We start from the raw sequence: 18809 nt of genomic DNA, 5'->3' as shown, positions 1-18809 counted from the left end.
GGGGGGGGGGGGGGGGGGGGGGGGGGGGCGTAGGGCCCTCCCTGCCCCCCTTCCTAATGGCTGACTTACCTGCGGGAGCCGCTCCCCGCTTAGAAAGCACAGCAAAAAGCAAAGCAGAGATTACCTGGGCCAGCCAGGCAGCCTGGGGGGAGGGGACGGCTCCGCGCTCGGGAAGCCCGAGCCCATGGGCCCCCCCGGACGGGCCCTCCCCCCCCCTCACCCAAAAGATGAAGGTGTAGGTGAGCAACACGCTCTTCAGGCACGTGATGACCGGCTTGGTCTGCAGCCTCCGGGACGGGGACGCCATGGCCCGAGGGACTGTCGCCGCTGCCGTCGCTGCTGCCGCCGCCGCTGCCGCCGCCGCCGCCGCCGCCGCCGCCGCCGCCGCTCCGGCTCCGGCTCCGGCTCCGGCTCCGGCTCCGGCTCCAGCCGGCCCCCGGGCTCTCCGGAAAGGAGCCAGGAAATGACAGGGGAGGGCCCGCCGCAAGCAGCACGGGCCAGCCCAGCCAAGCCGGAAAGTCCCGCCTGGCCTCTATACGCCCTCTACCGGTCACCATGGAAATTATAGGCCCCGCCCTCTGACGTACGGCCCCGCCCCTCATTCAGCGGTCTCCAGGAGAAGCAAAGGGCCCTAGCAACGAGGCCCACGAAGCTGAGGTGGCTGGGGACTGCACCCAGGCTTTCATTGGTGGAGGGAACTGTCAAGGAGGAAAGTCCCTCCTCCAGAGGAGGTGGGCACCTCTGCTCAGCTTGCCCAGAGAAACCCAGCCGGTCTACGCAGGGTGTCCCAGAAGTTGTAGTGCAGTTTTAAGCTATTTAAAAAAAAAAAAAACACATTATTGATTGGAAATCTACCCAGAATTTCCAGTTGATACTGAGATCGACTAGCCCATCTTTCACCAAGATATTGGGGCTGATTTCATTCTAATTCAGTATGAAAAGGGTTTTTTATCCAAACCTCAATCATTTAGTTTTGGTAGGTAGGAATTAGTCTTTCACTTGCTTCTTTCAAATGGTTAGGACATACTAGAACACCCCCTCTGTTTCCCACCCCACCAGCTGTGGCCCTCATCATTCTGTTTCTAAGCCACAATTTTTTTTTTCGCTAACATTACTACTCTTAAAATATTTCAACAAAATAATATGGTTATTTACCAAGTATTCCCATAACCACTTGACAAACCTCTTGTACTCCCCAGAGTGTCAGGATAATACACACCCCCAGTCGGACACCCCTAGCTTAGTCTAATGGAAATAGCTTCCCTCATCATTCCAATGTCAGAGATGCATTCGACCTTCGAGATCACCCAGTCCAATCTATTTGATAGATAAAAAAAAACCAAGGTCCAAAGACACAAAGGGACAGCTCAGGGTCACAAAGCTAGGGAGCAAAAGAGCTGGACTTTCCACTCAGGTGCCACGATTCCCAATCTAGTCATTAGATAAGTTCATACATAGCTTACAGCCTTGGTGTAAGCACTTCACATAGCATCTCATCTGAGATTCAGAACAAAGACTACAAGCATTATTGTCACCATTTTACAGGGGAGGAAACTGAGGCTCAGAAATGTCATATTCCCCTTATAGAATGTAAGCTTTTTTTGTATCCCCTTTATATCTAACAGTAACTGGCAGGGTTCTAAGAATAGCCCTGAGTGGTTTGGCATTGTCTTTCTGGGGTTATAGTTTATAAGCCCTGACAGTGTGCTTCCCACTATGATTATCAATTGATGTTAAGCCAGCCAGACTTAATTAGCTTTTTGAAATGAGTATTTACTATAGTAGTAAAGTTGGTACAAGACATTTTCCCAAAAATACTCTTCTACAAAGAGTCACAAAGTCCAAGGGAAAGTGGGCTCAAGCTTAGAGCACATGTAGCCGAGGGCTTAACTCCCAGAGCTGCTAAGTCCTTTTGTTGGGGACCTCAAGAGAGGAATCACTGAGCTTTTGTGCTGTACTCCTTGTGCCTTTAATCTCTCTTTCCTGATCCATTCTAGTCTGTTCTTGACTCCCAGTGCAGACATTAAAGCTAGCTGCTAGGATGCCATTGGGAAGTCCCAAATCCTCCAAACCCTTTGAAACTCAACACTTCCTTCTCCACACCATAGAGGCACTGGGGTGTGGTCTGGGAGTGGAGAAGACCAAAACTGAGGCCCAATATGATCCCCCTCCCCCAACCCAAGTAATTCCTTCTCAAGGGCTTAGATAAAAGGTTTCTATTCAAATCTCCTGGGTTTCCAACTGGTCTGTTAGTTTAGACAAAACCCACAGGGGATGACCAGCCTCTTCAGTCCATCAGAACACACCTTCTCCACAGCAGCATTTCACATCATCTAATGACTTTCCAAGACTTCTCAATTGACCAAGGATTTTTCACACTTAGTGTAAAGCCCATAATTGATATTTTTAAATATTTTCTTTTTTTTTTCTTTTCTTAAGTTAATTTTTTTATTTTTAATTTTCAACAATCACTTCCTAAGCTTTAAATTTTTCTCCGTCCCTCCCCCTTCCCTCCCCAAGATGGCCTGCAATCTGACATAGGCTTTACATATACATTCCTACCAAACATATTTTCACATTAGTCCATGATAGATTTATTGATCATGATTCACAACTAGTTCATACCACCGATTGATTTTTTTTCATCTGACAAAGGTATTAGGACCAGCATTTTGTCACTTACTTTAAATGGAGTGGGGTAATTGATTGACTAAACCAATCCCCTTCTTTACATGAAGAGGTAAACCTACGGGATTGCTGTGAAGATAAAGATTCATATGGGGCCTTAGGCTGCTACATAAAAGGTTCCTAATGGCCTTGGGACAGCCTGAGAAAATCATTTGGTGAAGAACAATATCCCTTTCCATGAGAGACGGATCTCTTGAAGGACTGGTTTAATTTCAGAATTTTTCCTCATCCCTACCCACACTCAATCTGACCTTAGTCCTTGCTTTTAAATAACAGATTTATAATAAAAAGAGGGATGAGATGCCAGGAAAAGGGGGCATGAAGCTTCTCTCATGCTTAGCTTTGAAAGCCTTTCCCTCAAATATAGAAAGTTAGGCTGAAGTGAGTTTGAGGGAAATGTCTCTGGCCACATACAACCCTGGGGAGTCCTTAGTAATTGTTGAAATAGTTGCAAGTTGGACTTAGAAGATAAGATGCTCTATTATTACAAGGACAGTGTGGCACAATGGGTACATTGTTGAAAGAGCTGGCTTCAAATTCTGTGGTTGTTGTTCAATCATTTCAGTCACGTCCGACTCTTTGTGAGTCCTTAATTTAGGGTTTTCTTGGCAAAGATCCTGGAGTGGTTTGCCATTTCCTTCTCTGGCTCATTTTATGGATGAGAAACTGAGCAAACAGGGTTGACTTGCCTGGGGTCACACAGCTAGTAAGTGTCTGAGGTGAGATTTGAACTCATGAAGAGGAGTCTTCCTGATTCCAAGCCCAGTGTTCTATCCAGTGCACCCCCTAGCTACCTGACATTTACCAACCATGGGTCCCTGAGTCTCTCTGACCTTTAGTTTCCTCGTCTGTAAAACAGGGATAATAATATCTATAGGACCTACCTTATAAAACAATTATGAAGCTCAAATTCCACAGTGTCTGAAAAGCTCTTTGCCAGCTCCAGGTTTACCAGCTACCCATCTGCCCACTCCTCAGTCTCCTTTTTGGAACAGGCACCTATCTCCCACATCCTAGGCTGTCTTCTTGCCTTTCCCCATAGCTTTCCCTTGGTGGTCTTCTCCACTCAGATGAGTTCAGTGACTCCCAAATCAACATCTCAGCTTCTCTGACTGCCTGTTGAGCAGACATCTCCTCTTGGATGGCCCATCTGCATGTCAGACTCGGTGGGAGCAGTAGAAAGAGCACTGGAGTTCAAGCATCCACGTTCGAATTCTGCTTTTCCCACTTCCTTCGTAGGGGACCACTTGGATATGAGATAAGAGTGGAACTCGAAGACCTCTGAGGTCCCTTCCAGCTGTAAATCTATGACTCTATGTCTAGAATGGAACCTGTTGTCATCCCTGCTAAGCCCTCATCTTCTCCATACTTTCCTATTTCTGTCGAGGGTGCCAACCATCCTGCAGGTCACCTAGGGTGAGTCATGTTGGATTTCTTCCTCTTCCCCACCTCCCATATCAGCTGCCAAGTCCTATCCATTCTACCTCCACAATATCTCTGAGACCTAACTCCTTCTCTCCACTCACATAACCACCATTATAGTGCAAATGCTTAGTTTCTCCTCCCTGGACTATTCCATCTGTCTCCTGATAGGTGCTCAATAAATGTTTGTTGAATTAATATGAAAGGCCATTTCTTTGTGTTGTTCTTATGGTGTCATGCATTTGTGACTTGCTTCCCCAAATAAAACTCCTGAATTGGAAACTCTTGGATGACCAGGACCTGCCCTCAAGGAGTTTTCATTCTAATGGAGTCAGACAGAATCTCACTCCTGGACAGGTCAACAACCCAGGGAGGTCCCATACAAATACTCACTAATACTGCTACTTTTGATAATACTCTTTGTGATAGCAAAACTAAGAAACAAAACAGGAGCCCACTGATTAGGGAAATGACTAAATGGAATGGAGCCTATGCATGTAGTCAAATTAGTGCATTGTTAGTGGCAATGAATATGAAAAGTTCAGGGAAACCCAGGAAGATTCATATGAACTGCTACCTAGTGAAGTGAGCAGAACATGAGGGCAACATCCACAATGGCAACAATAATGTAAAGGAAAATAATACTAAAAGCCACTGGAATTCAAGTCCTCAATACAAAGATCCAATTTGACTCTAGAAGAGTGATGATGAAACACATTTCGCTCCTCTGGCAGAGAGGTGGTGGAAACTATAACAGTAATAATGACAGTAGTAGCAGCTAATATTTCTATTTCAACTTCTATGTGCCAGGCTCTGTACTAAGTGCTTTATAATTATTATCTCATTTGACCCTCACAATGAGCCTTGGAGTTAGGTGCTATTATTATCCCTATTTTACAGTTGAAGAAACTGAGACAGAGATTAAGTGACTTGCCCAATGTCATACAGCTAGAAAGTGTCTGAGGGTAGATTGGAACTCAGATTTTTCTGACTTCAGGGCCCAATCTTTAGCCAATGCACTACCTGACTGCCTATTGACATCTGGGTCCCAATTAATACAAATAATGTAATCCTCTAAAATGGTTGCATTATTTGAATTCACACCACACATCTCCACTAGGCTGGAACCAATGACCATGTTATACATAATTACATGTGTGAATTTGAATACATGTGACCACTTCAGAAGATTTATTATTCACACTAATGGAGACTTAGCTGTACTCCTTTGTTTAAGGGAGGGTTCTGCTGGGAACTCTATGGGAAAATGGCTGAGTTCTAGACATCAACAAAGCATTATTTAAAAAGAAAGCTCCCAGGTTCAGAATTCTTATCTAGGTTGGCCATTTGTTTCAGGGGGTATGAGAAACCAAAACCTCTTGGAGGGGCCCTATAGTAGAGGGCTCTCCCAAAAGTGTACTGCCATTTGATGAAAAGATTTTCTCTGAAACTTAGGTTTATTTTGAGAGCTTTATTTGGGAGCTTTGGAAGGAATTCTTGGGGTGTGCCCTAGAGCAAAGAAATATTTCATTGGTTCAAGAGAAAAAATGTAATGAAACAACTAAAGCAAACTCAAACTCTTATGCCTAAGAACGCTAGTAATTTTCCTGTGCCCCTCACAACCCTGCTCTGTTTGAACAGCTCTTCAGGCCAAAGCCAACTCATTTCACATGGAAATGAATATTCTCCTAGGACACCATCAGTTCACACCACCACGGGCAGGGCAGTCAGTCCCCCCCCCCCCCAGGCCTGTCTGGTTCTCACCTAGACAGGATCTGGGTCCAGACAGAAGGCTGACCTGGCCATGGGGTGAGGAAGGAGCCTTTTCCCATCCAGGACAATGTCAGGAGGGCTTCCCCCAGGAAATAAGATCTTCAGAGTCCTGGGCCAGGACAGATGAAAAGTTTGGCCCAAGGATGGCCCTGGGGACATGTGTCCAAGGAAATCAGCCACCTATATCTCTTCTCCATGGCAAACTTCCCAATCAAACTGTGAGCTCCTTGATAGCAGGGACTTTTTCCCTTTCTTTGTATCCTCAGTGCTTAGCACAGTGCCTGACACATAGTAGGTGCTAGCTGACTGACAGTGCCCACTCACAGGAAGAGGAGAAGGAACTGAAAGAGCACTCACTGGCCCAGCTTCAGGGATCGATGCTGCTTCCACTCACTGGTCCCCAGGTACACTTGGCTTAGTCTCAACCAAAGCCATCATTAGGGTGGGACAGCTGAGGCTTTGTCCCAAAACAGGACATTTAGAAGGTGCTGCCAGCACAGCTCCAAGGTGTACCTCCTCAGCCTTCAGCAGCCTTGAAAGCTTGTGGTATCCCTGAAGGGCCTTTTCGAGCCCCAGGGAACTTCCCTTCTTCCCCTACCCCCACCCCACCCATTGCCCCTTGCCCCAGATATAAAACCCGCCCATTATGGCTCTGGCTCTGTCCAACCATAGTTAGCCTTTGTGTGTGACAGCTGGGAGACTTTGGCAATTTAGCAGCTAGGTGGCAGACTGGATACAGAGTTGGCCTTGGAGCCAGGAGGGCCTGAGTTTAAGTGCTGCTTGGGCAAGTGGATTCACTCCTTACAGCCTCAGTGTCTCCATCTGTAAAATGAGGGTAATAATAGCATCTACTTCCCCCCAATTGTTTCCAGAATCACATGCAAAATGCATTGCAAACTACTGCAGGTTTTTGGGTGAGGAGGGTGGCATGATCAGACCTATGTTTTTAGAGGATGAATATGGCATGCTAATATAGCAGCTGTATGAAGGTTGAATTGGAGAAGGGACAGGCTGAAAGCAGGGGAATCAATTAGGCAATTTCAATAGTCTAGAGGGTCAGGGTGGGGAAACCTGTAGCCTCGAGGTCATATGTAGCCTTCTAGGTCCTTGAGTGCAGTCCTTTGACAGAGTTCAAGTTTACAGAACAAATCCTTGTATTAAGGGGATTTGTACTGTGAAGTTTAGATTCAGTCAAAGGGCTGCACTTGAGGACCTAGACAGTCCTGGGAGAGGGGGGTGAAGGCCTGAATTAGGGTGGTGGCTGAGGGGACAGGTATAGAATTGATAAGACCCAGCCATTAGCTATAAGGTCAGTGAGGGGCAGAAAAGCATCACAGATGACTTTAAGGTGGCAAAGATGGTGGTAACCTTAACCAAAAGAGGGAAGCTTGGAGGAGAAGAGGCGTGTGGAGGGAGAAAGCCAATCTATTCTGTTTGGGGCACATTCAGGGGCGTGCTGGGAAATGTTTAACAAAGAGGTCTCCCTCCCCTAAAAGGAAAAAGTACTCAGGACACATTTCTTTTTTCATTTGAATCTGTATTCTTAACCTTTTTTTCCATCACTTTCTTAAGTCTAGACAATAAGTAAAACAATAAATCAAGCTCTGATTTGTGACATTTCCAATCTCAGAGGTGTAAATGCTCTCTCTGAAATCCTACCACTGGGAAGGCTGCATCTGAGGTGCCTCTAGGGCCCACGGGGAGGTGCCCAGCAGAGAGCTGGCCATGTGGGGCTGGAAGCCTAGAAGGACTAACTAACCTGCCAGTGTGAATCCAATGCTGGACCGTGATCTCTTTCTTGGTCTTTTGAAACAAGCTCGAGGCTTCTCTTTCTGTGACAGCTTACCTACTCTAAGTCTCTTTCCATCCCTTTCCTCCCACATTAGAGTGATCATAGCCCCATGAGCCCCATTTTTCTGCCCTGCCCTGGCCTTTTCTCAGCACTATTACCCTGTCATTCTACCCTGAAACCTATGGAACAATTTAAACTAGGGAAATTTGGCATGGTAAGATAGTAACCCCTTTCTAAAGAGAGTTTAATTCTGTATAGATAATGCAACTGCATTAAACAAAAGGGAAATATTATGAGCCCTTTCCTTCTCTCCAAATGTGCATACAGGCTCTTGACTTGGGATTTCACCAGTATGAGGGAGCTTCTTCCACCCATGCAGATCCTCTGGAGTTACCTGGAGCACTGAGAAATTAAGTGATTTGGATATTGTCACTGGGCCAGTAAGGGTCAAAGGCAACACTTGACCCCAGGTCTAGGTGACTCCAAAGCCAACACTCCATCATCAAATACACTATACTGCCTCTCACGTATGCTTGAAGTCCTGCCGTGAGTGGGAACCCCCTCATTGCAGTCACTGCAGAGACAGCCCATTTCAGTCACCGGTAGGCTTCATTTTAACTAGGTTTTTCAGACCTAAATCTACCTCTCTGTGACTTCTACCATTGTTCTTAATTCTGCCCTTGGGGTTAAGCCGATAAAACATGAAGAGGAAAAGGAGGAAGAAAGAGGATGCTATGGGGGGGGGGGGGGGGGGTTGCTCCTATATAAGAACAGACTGTCCAATTTTCGATATGAGTATTTGCACCACAGAAATCAAATCAAGGCTTGATTTATGGTTTCATCATTGGCAAGACTTAAGAAAGTGACAGAAAATGTTAATGCAGATGAAACATTTCCCTGCATCCTCCCATGTCTTCTTCCATCTTAGTTCTAGGAGGTCACATGACAAAGCACAGCCCCACCCCTTCATCAGATAAGTGGGAAGCTGCAGGTGCCAAATGCTGCACACACTGATCTATATGGCCTTTCTAGAAGCTGGTTTTACTTTAAAAAATAATAATTCAGCCCTTAAACACCAAACCCCCTCATCTGCCCACACACGACAGAATATAAAAAGAGGATTCTGTACAAAACCATGAATCTCCATTCCATGGAACTTGCTTTTAAAAACTACATAATAAAGTCTACACATCGTGTCCAAAGCTGTCCCGCTCATCCCCGCCACTTCGGAACATTTTGTGAAATCTCGCAGCGGCCCATTTTTTCATCTTCATTACGGCACACGTTTATCTGGGGCTTTGAGGTTTGCAACGCAACGGAGAATTATTCTCTCATTTGATCCTCACAATAACCCTGGGAGATTGCTATTTCTAACCCCTAGTTTACAGCCCAGAAGCTGAGTACGACAGAGGGAAAAGGAGCAAAGTGGAGAGAATGCCCAGCCTGGAGTCAGAAAGTTGTCGTTCAATTGCTTGGTCATGTGGACCGTAGCACACCAATGAGGTCCATGGGGTTTTCTTGGCAAAGATACTGGGTGATTTGCCATTCTCTTCTCCAGTAGATTAAGGCAAACAGAAGTTAAGTGACAGCTAGTGTCTGAAGCCACATTTGAACTCAGTTCTTCCTGACTCTAGGCCCAGCTCTCTATCCACTACAGATTCATATAGAAATACTTATTCCCTTCCCCCTTTCCCAGGGTTATCCAGTTAGTCACTGCCTAAGGCTGGATTTGAATTCAGGTCTTCCTGACTTCAGAACCAGTGCACTCTCCACTGCAGCACCACTTAGTGGCCTTGTCATAGTAAACAATTGTAATTACAGCACCTCCTTTTGCAGGGGATGCACCTCTTCTTCCAGCTCCACTATGCCCCACCCCAGCCAATTAAAAACCAAGGGAAAGAAAAATTATTACTTGTAATAAGTAATCACAGTAAGGGAAAAATCACAGCCTGGCCATATCTATACATTTTCTTTCTGCATCGTGTGTCCATCATCTCTGTGTCAGGAGTTGGGTAACATGCTTCATAGTAAATCCTCTGGATACGGTTGGTCATTGCATTCATCAGGGTTCTTAAGTCTCTCAGAGTTGTTTTCTTCCAGTGTTGCTGTCCTTACGTAAATTGTTTTCCTGGTTCTGCTCACTTCACTCTGCCTCGGTTCACACTTGATACCCAGGATTCTTAGAAATCTCCTATTTCTTATGGTGCAATAATATTCTATGACATTCATATACCACAGTCTATTTGGCCATTCCTCAGTTGTTGGAAAGGCAATCTAAGGAGCCCCCTCAAATTCTAGTTTCTGGCTTTTCTTTTTTCCCAAATTTAAATTCCCCCCTTTGGGGTGGCTACATGACACAGTGAATAGAGCACCAGCCCTGGGGTCAAGAGGACCTGAGTTCAGATCTGGCCTCAATCACTTAACACTTACTAGTCATGTGACCTTGGGCAAGTCACTTAACCCCAATTGCCCTGCCTTCCCCCCTCCAAAAAACCAAAAAATTAATCGCCCCCTTCAGGATCAGGAAGTTTGTTTAGCCTGTGACTTTTCCCTCTCCTGTATTAGCCTCTCTCTTTATTTTCCCACTCCTGATCCTTCTTTGAATTTGGAGTATTTCTATACCAAACTATATGAAATTGTGTATGTGTGTGTGTGTGTGTGTGTGTGTGTTCAACACTGACTGCTTGTGCAGTTCTGTGGTGGAAGAAATTGCTCACTCTACTTTCTCCTTGGATTTCTAGATCATTTTTCAGTCTGGTGTGAATGTCAGGGTTTTGCCGAAGTAGAAAGGGGGGAGCCATCTTGGCAGGAAGTCTGTTTTTCATTATCACAAGAGAGAGTATAGCAGTCAATGACTGGTATAAAAACCCAAAAGCATTGCTCTTTCAAAAGTGGAATCTGCTTATGCCACAGTCGGTCAAGCAGCTGAGACTGCCCCAGTGGCTTGTGGTTAGAATCTCAGAGCTAGAAGGGACCTTAGCGGCCATCTAGTACAACCTGAACCTAAAAAAGCAACACAATAAGCTGAACTAGCTTTTGTTTGAAGGCCTCCAAGGAGATGAGAAGCTGCCTCATCTGTACTCAAGAAAGTCCAATAGCTTCCTATTACCTCCAAGATAAAGTTATCTGTCACTTAAAGCCCTTCACAACCTGGCACCTTCCTGTTTTTCCAGTCTGCTCCACGCATAAAACACTCATCTCCCACCTCCAAGTCTTTGTACTGGTCATTCCTCATGCCTGGAATGCTCTCCCTCCTGACAACTCAGATCCTGCCTTCTACCCAAAGCCTGTCCTGGTCCCCAGAGCTGCTGGTGCCTTCTCCTCTGAGATTATCTCCCATTTTGTATGGACCGACTTACTGCTGTCTCTCCTCTTGGGATATGAGGATCTTGAAGACAGAGGCTGGTTTGCTTTTTTTGTATCACTAGCACTTAGTATGGTATCTGACACATAGCTGTTGTTGTTGTTCAGTCATTTCAGCCTTGTCCAACTCTCTGTGACCCCATTTAGAGTGTTCTTGGCAGAGATACTGGACTGGTTTGCCATTTCCTTAGCCAGATCATTTTACTAATGAGGAAATTTAGACAAATAGGATTAAGTGACTTGTCCAGGGTCACACAGCTAGTAAGTGTCTGAGGATAGATTTGAACTCAGGAAGATGAGTCTTCCCTACTCCAGGCCTGGTGATCTATCCACTTCACCACCTAGTTTCCCTCTGGCACATAAAATGTACATAATAATTGTTTTATTGACTGACTGACAAGGAACTACCTAAGTAAACTATTCTACTTTAGAATTGACTTAATTACAAGAGCCATCACCCAATAGATAATGGTCAAAGTATATATGCAGGAAAAAATCCAAGCTATTAACAACCATATGAAATATGCTACAAATAATTAGAGAAATGCAAATTAAAGCAACCCTGAGCTTCCACCAGCATAGACGACAAAATGACAATAGATGGAGGGGCTGTTCCACAAACAAGACACTTCTTCTTTGGACTTTGGGTGTTCTCTCCAGCTCTCCTCCACACCTGGAATACTCTCCCTCTTCCATTCTAACTACAGACCTCCCCAGCTTTTTTGAAATCCCACCTTCTACATGTGTTATACCTTGCTACCTGGCTTTCCCATCCCCCAACCTCAGCCCTCCCTCAGCAGACTGCCAGGTCAGTTCCACCCTCCTCCAACGGATGTCTGCCATTACCCTCCACAGAAGTGGGCAGGCTTCTGGGGCAGGGAGACTTACTGCTGGTGGGAATTCCGAGGTGTGTACTGACCAATCACTGTTCTTGGCCTCTGCAAGTTTCTGCTTGCATAATACCTAACCATTGGCCATGTGGTATCCCTTTAAAAGCCAACACATTGTCCATGCAGACTCACAGTCCCGAGGAAAATAAAATCCACTTCCAAATTTACTCTGGGGGGCGTCTCTTGTCTCACTCCTTTCAGCACAACACATGAAGCCTTCCCCAACCTCTCTTAATTCCTGTCCCTTCCCTCTGCTGGCTATTTCCCATTTAGCCTGTCTATACCCTGCTCTGGATCCCCCATTAGATTGTAAATTCCTTGAGGGCAGGGATAATCTTTTACTTCTTTAGGTATTCCCCCCAATCACTACTCCCCCGGGAACACTGCTAAGCCCCGGATGAAAAAGTCCAATTTCACAAGATCCTCCTCCGGTCAGGGGAGGGAAGTGGGTAGAGGATACAAAGTCTCTACTCTTCCACAACTCCCCTCACCTAAGAAAGTCTATTCAGGAATTTGGCTGGACCTGCTTTTACTTAGATCATCACTGGGATATCTCAGCTATTTTGAGCCATGACTGAGTTTCTTCAATCCATCTTCTATGTGGTATCCTTTCACTTCATCCAATGGCCTTCATTCCATCCAAACTGATAAAGGACTTTTTAGACCTAGTTAAAAATGCCTTTGATTGAAGAGGTGGAGCCAAGATGGCAGAGAAAAGCCAAGAAGTTGCTTGAGTTCTCCCCACTTGCCCTCAGAAACAACATCAAATTAATCCTCTAAACAGAGTCGGGAACAACAGAACCTATAAAAAGACAAAGTGAAACAATTTTCTAGCTTAAGACAATATAGAGAGATTTCAGAAAAGGTCTGTCTCATTTGCATAAAACGGGAGCACAGCCCACTGCAAATGGTATCTGGCAAGCTAGCAGGAGGCTTTTAGCCACAGCACAGATTAGTAACTGAGGCTCCTCAGTCCTAGTTCAGAAGGCCAGTGGCACAGCAAACCAGCTTTGAGGGCTCCAGTCCCAGCACAGAAGGCAAACTGCCAGTCCCAGAATCCAGGGAACAACAGGTGCAACTAGACCAAGCCACACCAGTGCAGCAGGCAAGCCATCAGCACCTGAGGCCCTGGTGCAGAAAGTCAGCAATCAGACCCCTGGCTCCCAGCACAAGAAGTTTGGGACAGTGCCCCCTGCAACCCAGGAGAAGAGATCAACTTTAAAAGCCATAAAATTAGCTAAGAAATTAGAAAAAAAAAAACAGAAAAGAACCCTGATCAAAGAAAGCTACCATGATGACAGGTTATATCAAAATACAAACTCAGAAGAGGATAACAATATCAAAATGCTGATGTGAGAAACCTCAAAGGAGAAAATGAATTGGTCTCAAGCCCAAAAACCCTTCTTGGAAGAGCTCAAAAAAAGATTTTTAAAATCAAATAAGAAAGGCAGAAGAAAAACTGGGGAAAGAAATGAAAGTTTTGTAAGAGAGAGTCAACAGCTTGGAAAAGGAAGAACAAAAATTGACTGAAGAAATCAATTCCTTAAAAAATACAATTGGTCAGTTGGGCGGGGGTGGGGTGGAATCCACAGAAGAAAACAACTCCTTAGAAAGTAGAATTAGCCAAATAGAAAAGGAGGTACAAAAGTTAACTGAAGAAAATAATTTCTTAAAAATTAAAATTGGGCGAGTGGAAACTAATGACTCTATGAGACATCAAGAATCAGTCAAACAAAATGAAAGGAAATAAAAAATAGAAAAAAATGTAAAAATACCTAATTGGAAAAACAACTGACCTGGAAAAATAGATCCAGGAAAGATAATTTAAGAATTATTGGACTACCTGAAAGCCATGATAAAAAAAGAGCCTGGACAGCATCTTTCAAGAAATTATTAAGGAAAACTGCCCTGATATTCTAGAAACAGAGAGTAAAATAATCATTGGAAGAATCTACTGATCACCTCCTAAAAAAGATCCAAAATGAAAACTCCAAGGAATATTGTAACCAAATTTCAGAATTATCAGGTAAAGGAGAAAATACTGCAAGCAGACAGAAAAAAAAATTCAAATATCAAGGAACCACAGTCAGGATTACACAGGACTTAATGCCTTCTACATTAAAGAATTGAAGGGATTTTAATATGATATTCCAGAAAGCAAAAGGAGCTTAGATTACAACCAAGAATCAACTACCCAGGAAAACTGAGCATAATCTTTCAGGGGAAAATATAGATATTTAATGAAATAGGGGACTTCCAAACTTTCCTGATGAAAAGACCAGAGCTGAACAGAAAATTCAATCTTGAAATACAAGACTCAAGAGAAGCACAAAAAGGTTAACAGGAAAGAAAAAAAAAGCATATTATTCAATAAGGTTAAACTGTTTACATCTCTACATGGTAACATGATACTTGTAACTCTTGAGAACTGCATCTCTATTATGGCAGTTAAGAAGGGGTATACATAGACAGAGGATACAGGTATGAGTTGACTTTGATGTGATGATATGACGAAATTAAGGGGTGAAAAAAGGATTGTACCGGGAAAAGAGGAAAGGGAGAGGCAGAATAGGGTAAATTACATCACATGAAGAAGCACAAAAGACCTAGTCAAGGGAAAGAAAATTGTTTGAACCTTACTCTCATAGGATTTGGCTCAAAGAAGGAATAACATACACACTCAATTGAGTATAAAAATTTATCTTACCCTATAGGGAAGTAGGAGAGAAAAGGGGAAAGAAAAAGGAGGAAGGTGCTGATAGAAGAGAGTACAAATTAAGGGAGACTGTGGTCACAAGCAAAACACTGGTAAAGAGGACAGGGTGAAAGGAGAGAGAAAAGTATAAATGGTAGGAAAATGGGATGAAGGGAAATACACAGTTAGTAATCATAACTGTGAATGTGAATGGGATGAACTCTCCCATAAAATGGAAGTGGACAGCAGAGTGAATTAAAAGTCAGAATCCTACAATAAATGTGTTTTGCAAAGAAACACATTTGGAGCAGAGAGATGCACAAAGAATAAATGTAAGAAGCTGCAGCAGAATATATTATGCTTCAGCTGAAGTAAAAAAAAAAAAGCAGGGGTTAGCAATGCTGATCTCAGACAAAGAAAAAGAAAAAAAAGATATAATTAAAAGAGATAAAGAAGAAAACTACATCTTGCTAAAAGGTACCATAGACAGTAAAGAAATATCAATACTAAACATATATGCACCAAGTGGTATAGCATCCAAATTCTTAGAGGATAAATTAAATGAATTATATGAAGAAATAGAGAGCAAATCAGGATAACACAGGATCTGGCAACTTCTACACTGTGGGAATGAAGGTCTTGGAATATGATATTCTGGAGGGCAAAGGAGCTGAGATTAAAACCAAGAATCACCTACCCAGCAAAACTGAGTATCATGTTTCAGGGGAAAATATGGTCATCCAGTGGAATAGAGGACTTTCAAGCATTCTTGATGAAAAAAACAGAGTTGAATAGAAAATCTGACATTCCAATACAAGAAGCGAGAGAAGCATGAGAAGGTAAACAGGGAAAAGAAACCATAAGGAACTTATCAAAGTGGAACTATTAACATTCCTATATGGAAAATGATCATTGTAACTGATGAAACTTTTCTCAGTGTGAAAATATTTGAAGGGAATATATATGTCTATATCGGAGGGCATACAGGTGTATGAATAGATATGTGAATGTGTGTATATATGTTTACAGGTAGACATATATAGAGGGCACAGGACCAATTTAATAGGAAGGGATTATACTTAAAAGGTGAAATTAAGAGGTGAGAGAGGAAGGGGCGGCCAGGTGGCGCAGTGAGTAAGATTGCCGGCCCCAGTGTCGGGAGACCCAGGATCAATTCCGGCCTCAGATACTTGGCACCCACACAAAATAACTGGCCATGTAACCTTGAGCAAGTTACTTACCCCCAATTGCTTTAAAAACAAAACAAAACATGGTCCAATTTTGGGGGTGGCTAGGTGGTGCAGTGAATAGAGCACTGGCCTTGGAGTCAGGAGGACCTGAGTTCAAATATAGCCTCAGACACTTAACACAAAAAACTAGCCATGTGACCTTGGGCAAGTCACTTAATCCCAATTGCCCTCCAAATAAGCAAAAAAAAAAAGAATCTTGCCTTTAGGGTCAACCAGGTGGCTCAGCGAGTAAGAGCACTGGCTCCAGTGTCGGGATGACCTGGGGATCAAATCCGGGCTCAGATACTTGGCACCCACACAAAATAACTGGCCGTGTAACCTTGAGCAAGTTACTTAACCCAAATTGCTTAAAAAAAAGAGGTGAGAGAGGAATATAATAAGAGGAGATGGGGAGAAACAGAATGGGGTAAACTATCTCATATAGAAGAGGCAAGGGAAAATGGTTACAATGGAGGGGAAGAATAGGAAGGCAAAAGGGAATGGGTCAACCTTATTCTCATTGAATTTGGCTAGTGGAGGGAATGAAATACACACTAAATAGGGTATCTCACCCTACAGGAAAGTAGGGGGGAAGGGGATGAGAGAGGGGATGATGGAATGCAGGGCAGGCTGGGGGGGAGGGAAGTTGGAAGCACCCACTTTTGAAAAGGAACAGGATCAAAGTAGAGAATAGAACTAGTGGGAGGTGGGATAGAAGGGAGGGAAATATAGTCAGTCTTTTACAATATATCTATTATGTTATTGTTTTGCATTAGCTACACATGCACAATCTATACTGAACTGCTTATCTTCCCAGTAAGGGTGGGTGACAAGGGAGGAAGGGAATGAATCTGGAATTCAAAGTTTTAAAAACAAATGTTTATAACTATATATATATATATATATATATATATATATATATATATATACTATTAATAATACTATTTTACATGTAATTGGGAAATAATATATACAGGCACTGGGGCATAGAGATCCACCATGCCCTACTGGAAAAGTCAAAGGGGGTATGAGAGAAGATATGGGAGAGAGCAGATTGAAAGAGGAGATATACTGTGGGACTGCTATTTTGGGGTGGTGGGTAGGGGAAAAATGGGGAGAAAATGTGTGACTCAAAATCTGGTGAAAATGAATGATGTAAATCAGAAGTTAATAAAGCATTTGAAAAATGAAAAAAAAAATAAAATGGACAAATTTTTAGTTAATTCAATAAAACAAAAAAAGGAAGAAGAAAACCAAATTACCAGTATCAAAAATAAAAGGGGTGGATTCACCACCAATGAAGAGGAAATTAAAGCAATAATTAGGAGCTATTTTGCCCAACTGTATGCCAATAAATCTGACAATCTAAGTGAAATTGATTAATATTTACAGAAATGTAAATTGCCCAGATTAACAGAAGAGGAAATAGAATACTTAAGTAACTCCATTTTAGAAAAAGAAATTGAACAAGTCATCAATGAACTTCCTAAGTAAAAAATCTCCAGGACCAGATGGATTTACAAGTGAATTCTACCAAACATTTAAAGAACAATTAATTCCAATACAATATAAACTATTTGAAAAAATAGTCAAAGAAGGAGTCCTACCATATTCTTTTCATGACACAAATATGGTGCCAATACCTGGTTTAGGAAGAGCCAAAACAGATAAGGAAAATTATAGATCAGTTTCCCTAATAAATATTGATGCAAAAATTTTAAATAAAATATTAGCAAAGTGATTATAACAATTCATCGTGAAGATAATACACTATGACCAGGTGGGATTTATACTAGGAATGCAGGGCTTGTTCAATATTAGAAAAACTATCAGCATAATTGATCATATCAGTAACAAAACTAACAGAAAACATATGATTATCTCAATAAACACAGTAAAGTTTTTCAAAATACAGCACCCATTCCTATTAAAAACACTAGAGAGCATAGGAATAAATGGAGCTTCCCTTAAAATGATAACTAGCACCTATCTAAAACTATCAGCAAGCATTATATGTAATGGAAATAAGGTAGACACTTTCCCATTGATATCAGGAGTGAAACAAGGATGACCATTATCACTACTATTATTCAATATTATACTAGAAATTTTAATTTTAGCAATAAGAGAAGAAAAAGAAATTGAAGGAATTAGAAAAGACAATGATGAAACAAAATTTTAACTCTTTGCTTATGACATGATAGTATACTTAGAGAATCAACTAAAAAACTACTTGAAATAATTAACAACTTTAGCAAAGTTGCAGGATATAAAATAAACCCACATAAATCATCAGTATTTCTATATATTTACCAACAAAGCCCAACAGTAAGAGACAGAAAGAGAAATTCCATTTAAAATAACTGTAGACAATATAAAATATTTGGGAGTCTACCTGCCAATACAAACTCAGGAACTATATGAACACAATTACAAAATACTTTTCACACAAATAAAGTCAGATCTAAACAATTGGAAAAATATCAATTACTATCAGTAGACCAAGTTAATATAATAAAAATGAAAGTTCTACCTAAATTAATTCACTTATTCAGTGCTATATCAATCAAACTATTATTTTATAAATATTTTATAGAGCTAGAAAAAATAACAAAATTCATCTGGAAGAACAAAAAGTCAAAAATATCAAGTGAAGTAATGAAAAAAATGCAAATGACAGTGGACTAGTTGTACCAAATCTAAAACTATATTATAAAGCAGTAATCATCAAAACTACTTGGTACTGGCTAAGAAATAGAATGGTGGATCAGTGGAATAGGCTAGGTACATAAGACATGGTAGTAAATGACTATAGTAATCTATTGTTTGATAAACCCAAAGACTCCCTGGATAAGAATTCACTATTTGACAAAAACTGCTGGCAAAACTGGAAAACAGTATAGCAGAAACTAGGTATAGACCAACATCTCACACCATATACTAAGATAAAGTCAAAA

General features: G+C 42.2%; 1 protein-coding gene across 1 annotated transcript in view; it reads right to left on the bottom strand.

The window, feature by feature from the left end:
• Positions 1–379, bottom strand: part of TSPAN6 (tetraspanin 6) — a 13778-nt gene extending 13399 nt beyond the window's left edge. Inside the window, exon 1 of the mRNA XM_069065274.1 lies at positions 221–379. Within this exon, the coding sequence (XP_068921375.1) occupies positions 221–307 (87 nt within the window). The 5' untranslated portion in view covers positions 308–379. The remainder of the gene's footprint in view (positions 1–220) is intronic.
• Between the last annotated feature and the right edge of the window lie 18430 nt (positions 380–18809).

This window comes from Petaurus breviceps, unplaced genomic scaffold (genome assembly GCF_028583685.1).
Source record: "Petaurus breviceps papuanus isolate PSGF00001 unplaced genomic scaffold, PetGlider_PUasm1.0 90681, whole genome shotgun sequence".
Lineage (NCBI taxonomy): Eukaryota > Metazoa > Chordata > Mammalia > Diprotodontia > Petauridae > Petaurus > Petaurus breviceps.
Note: the sequence above shows the minus strand (reverse complement) of the source record. Positions and strands in the feature narration are given on the sequence as shown.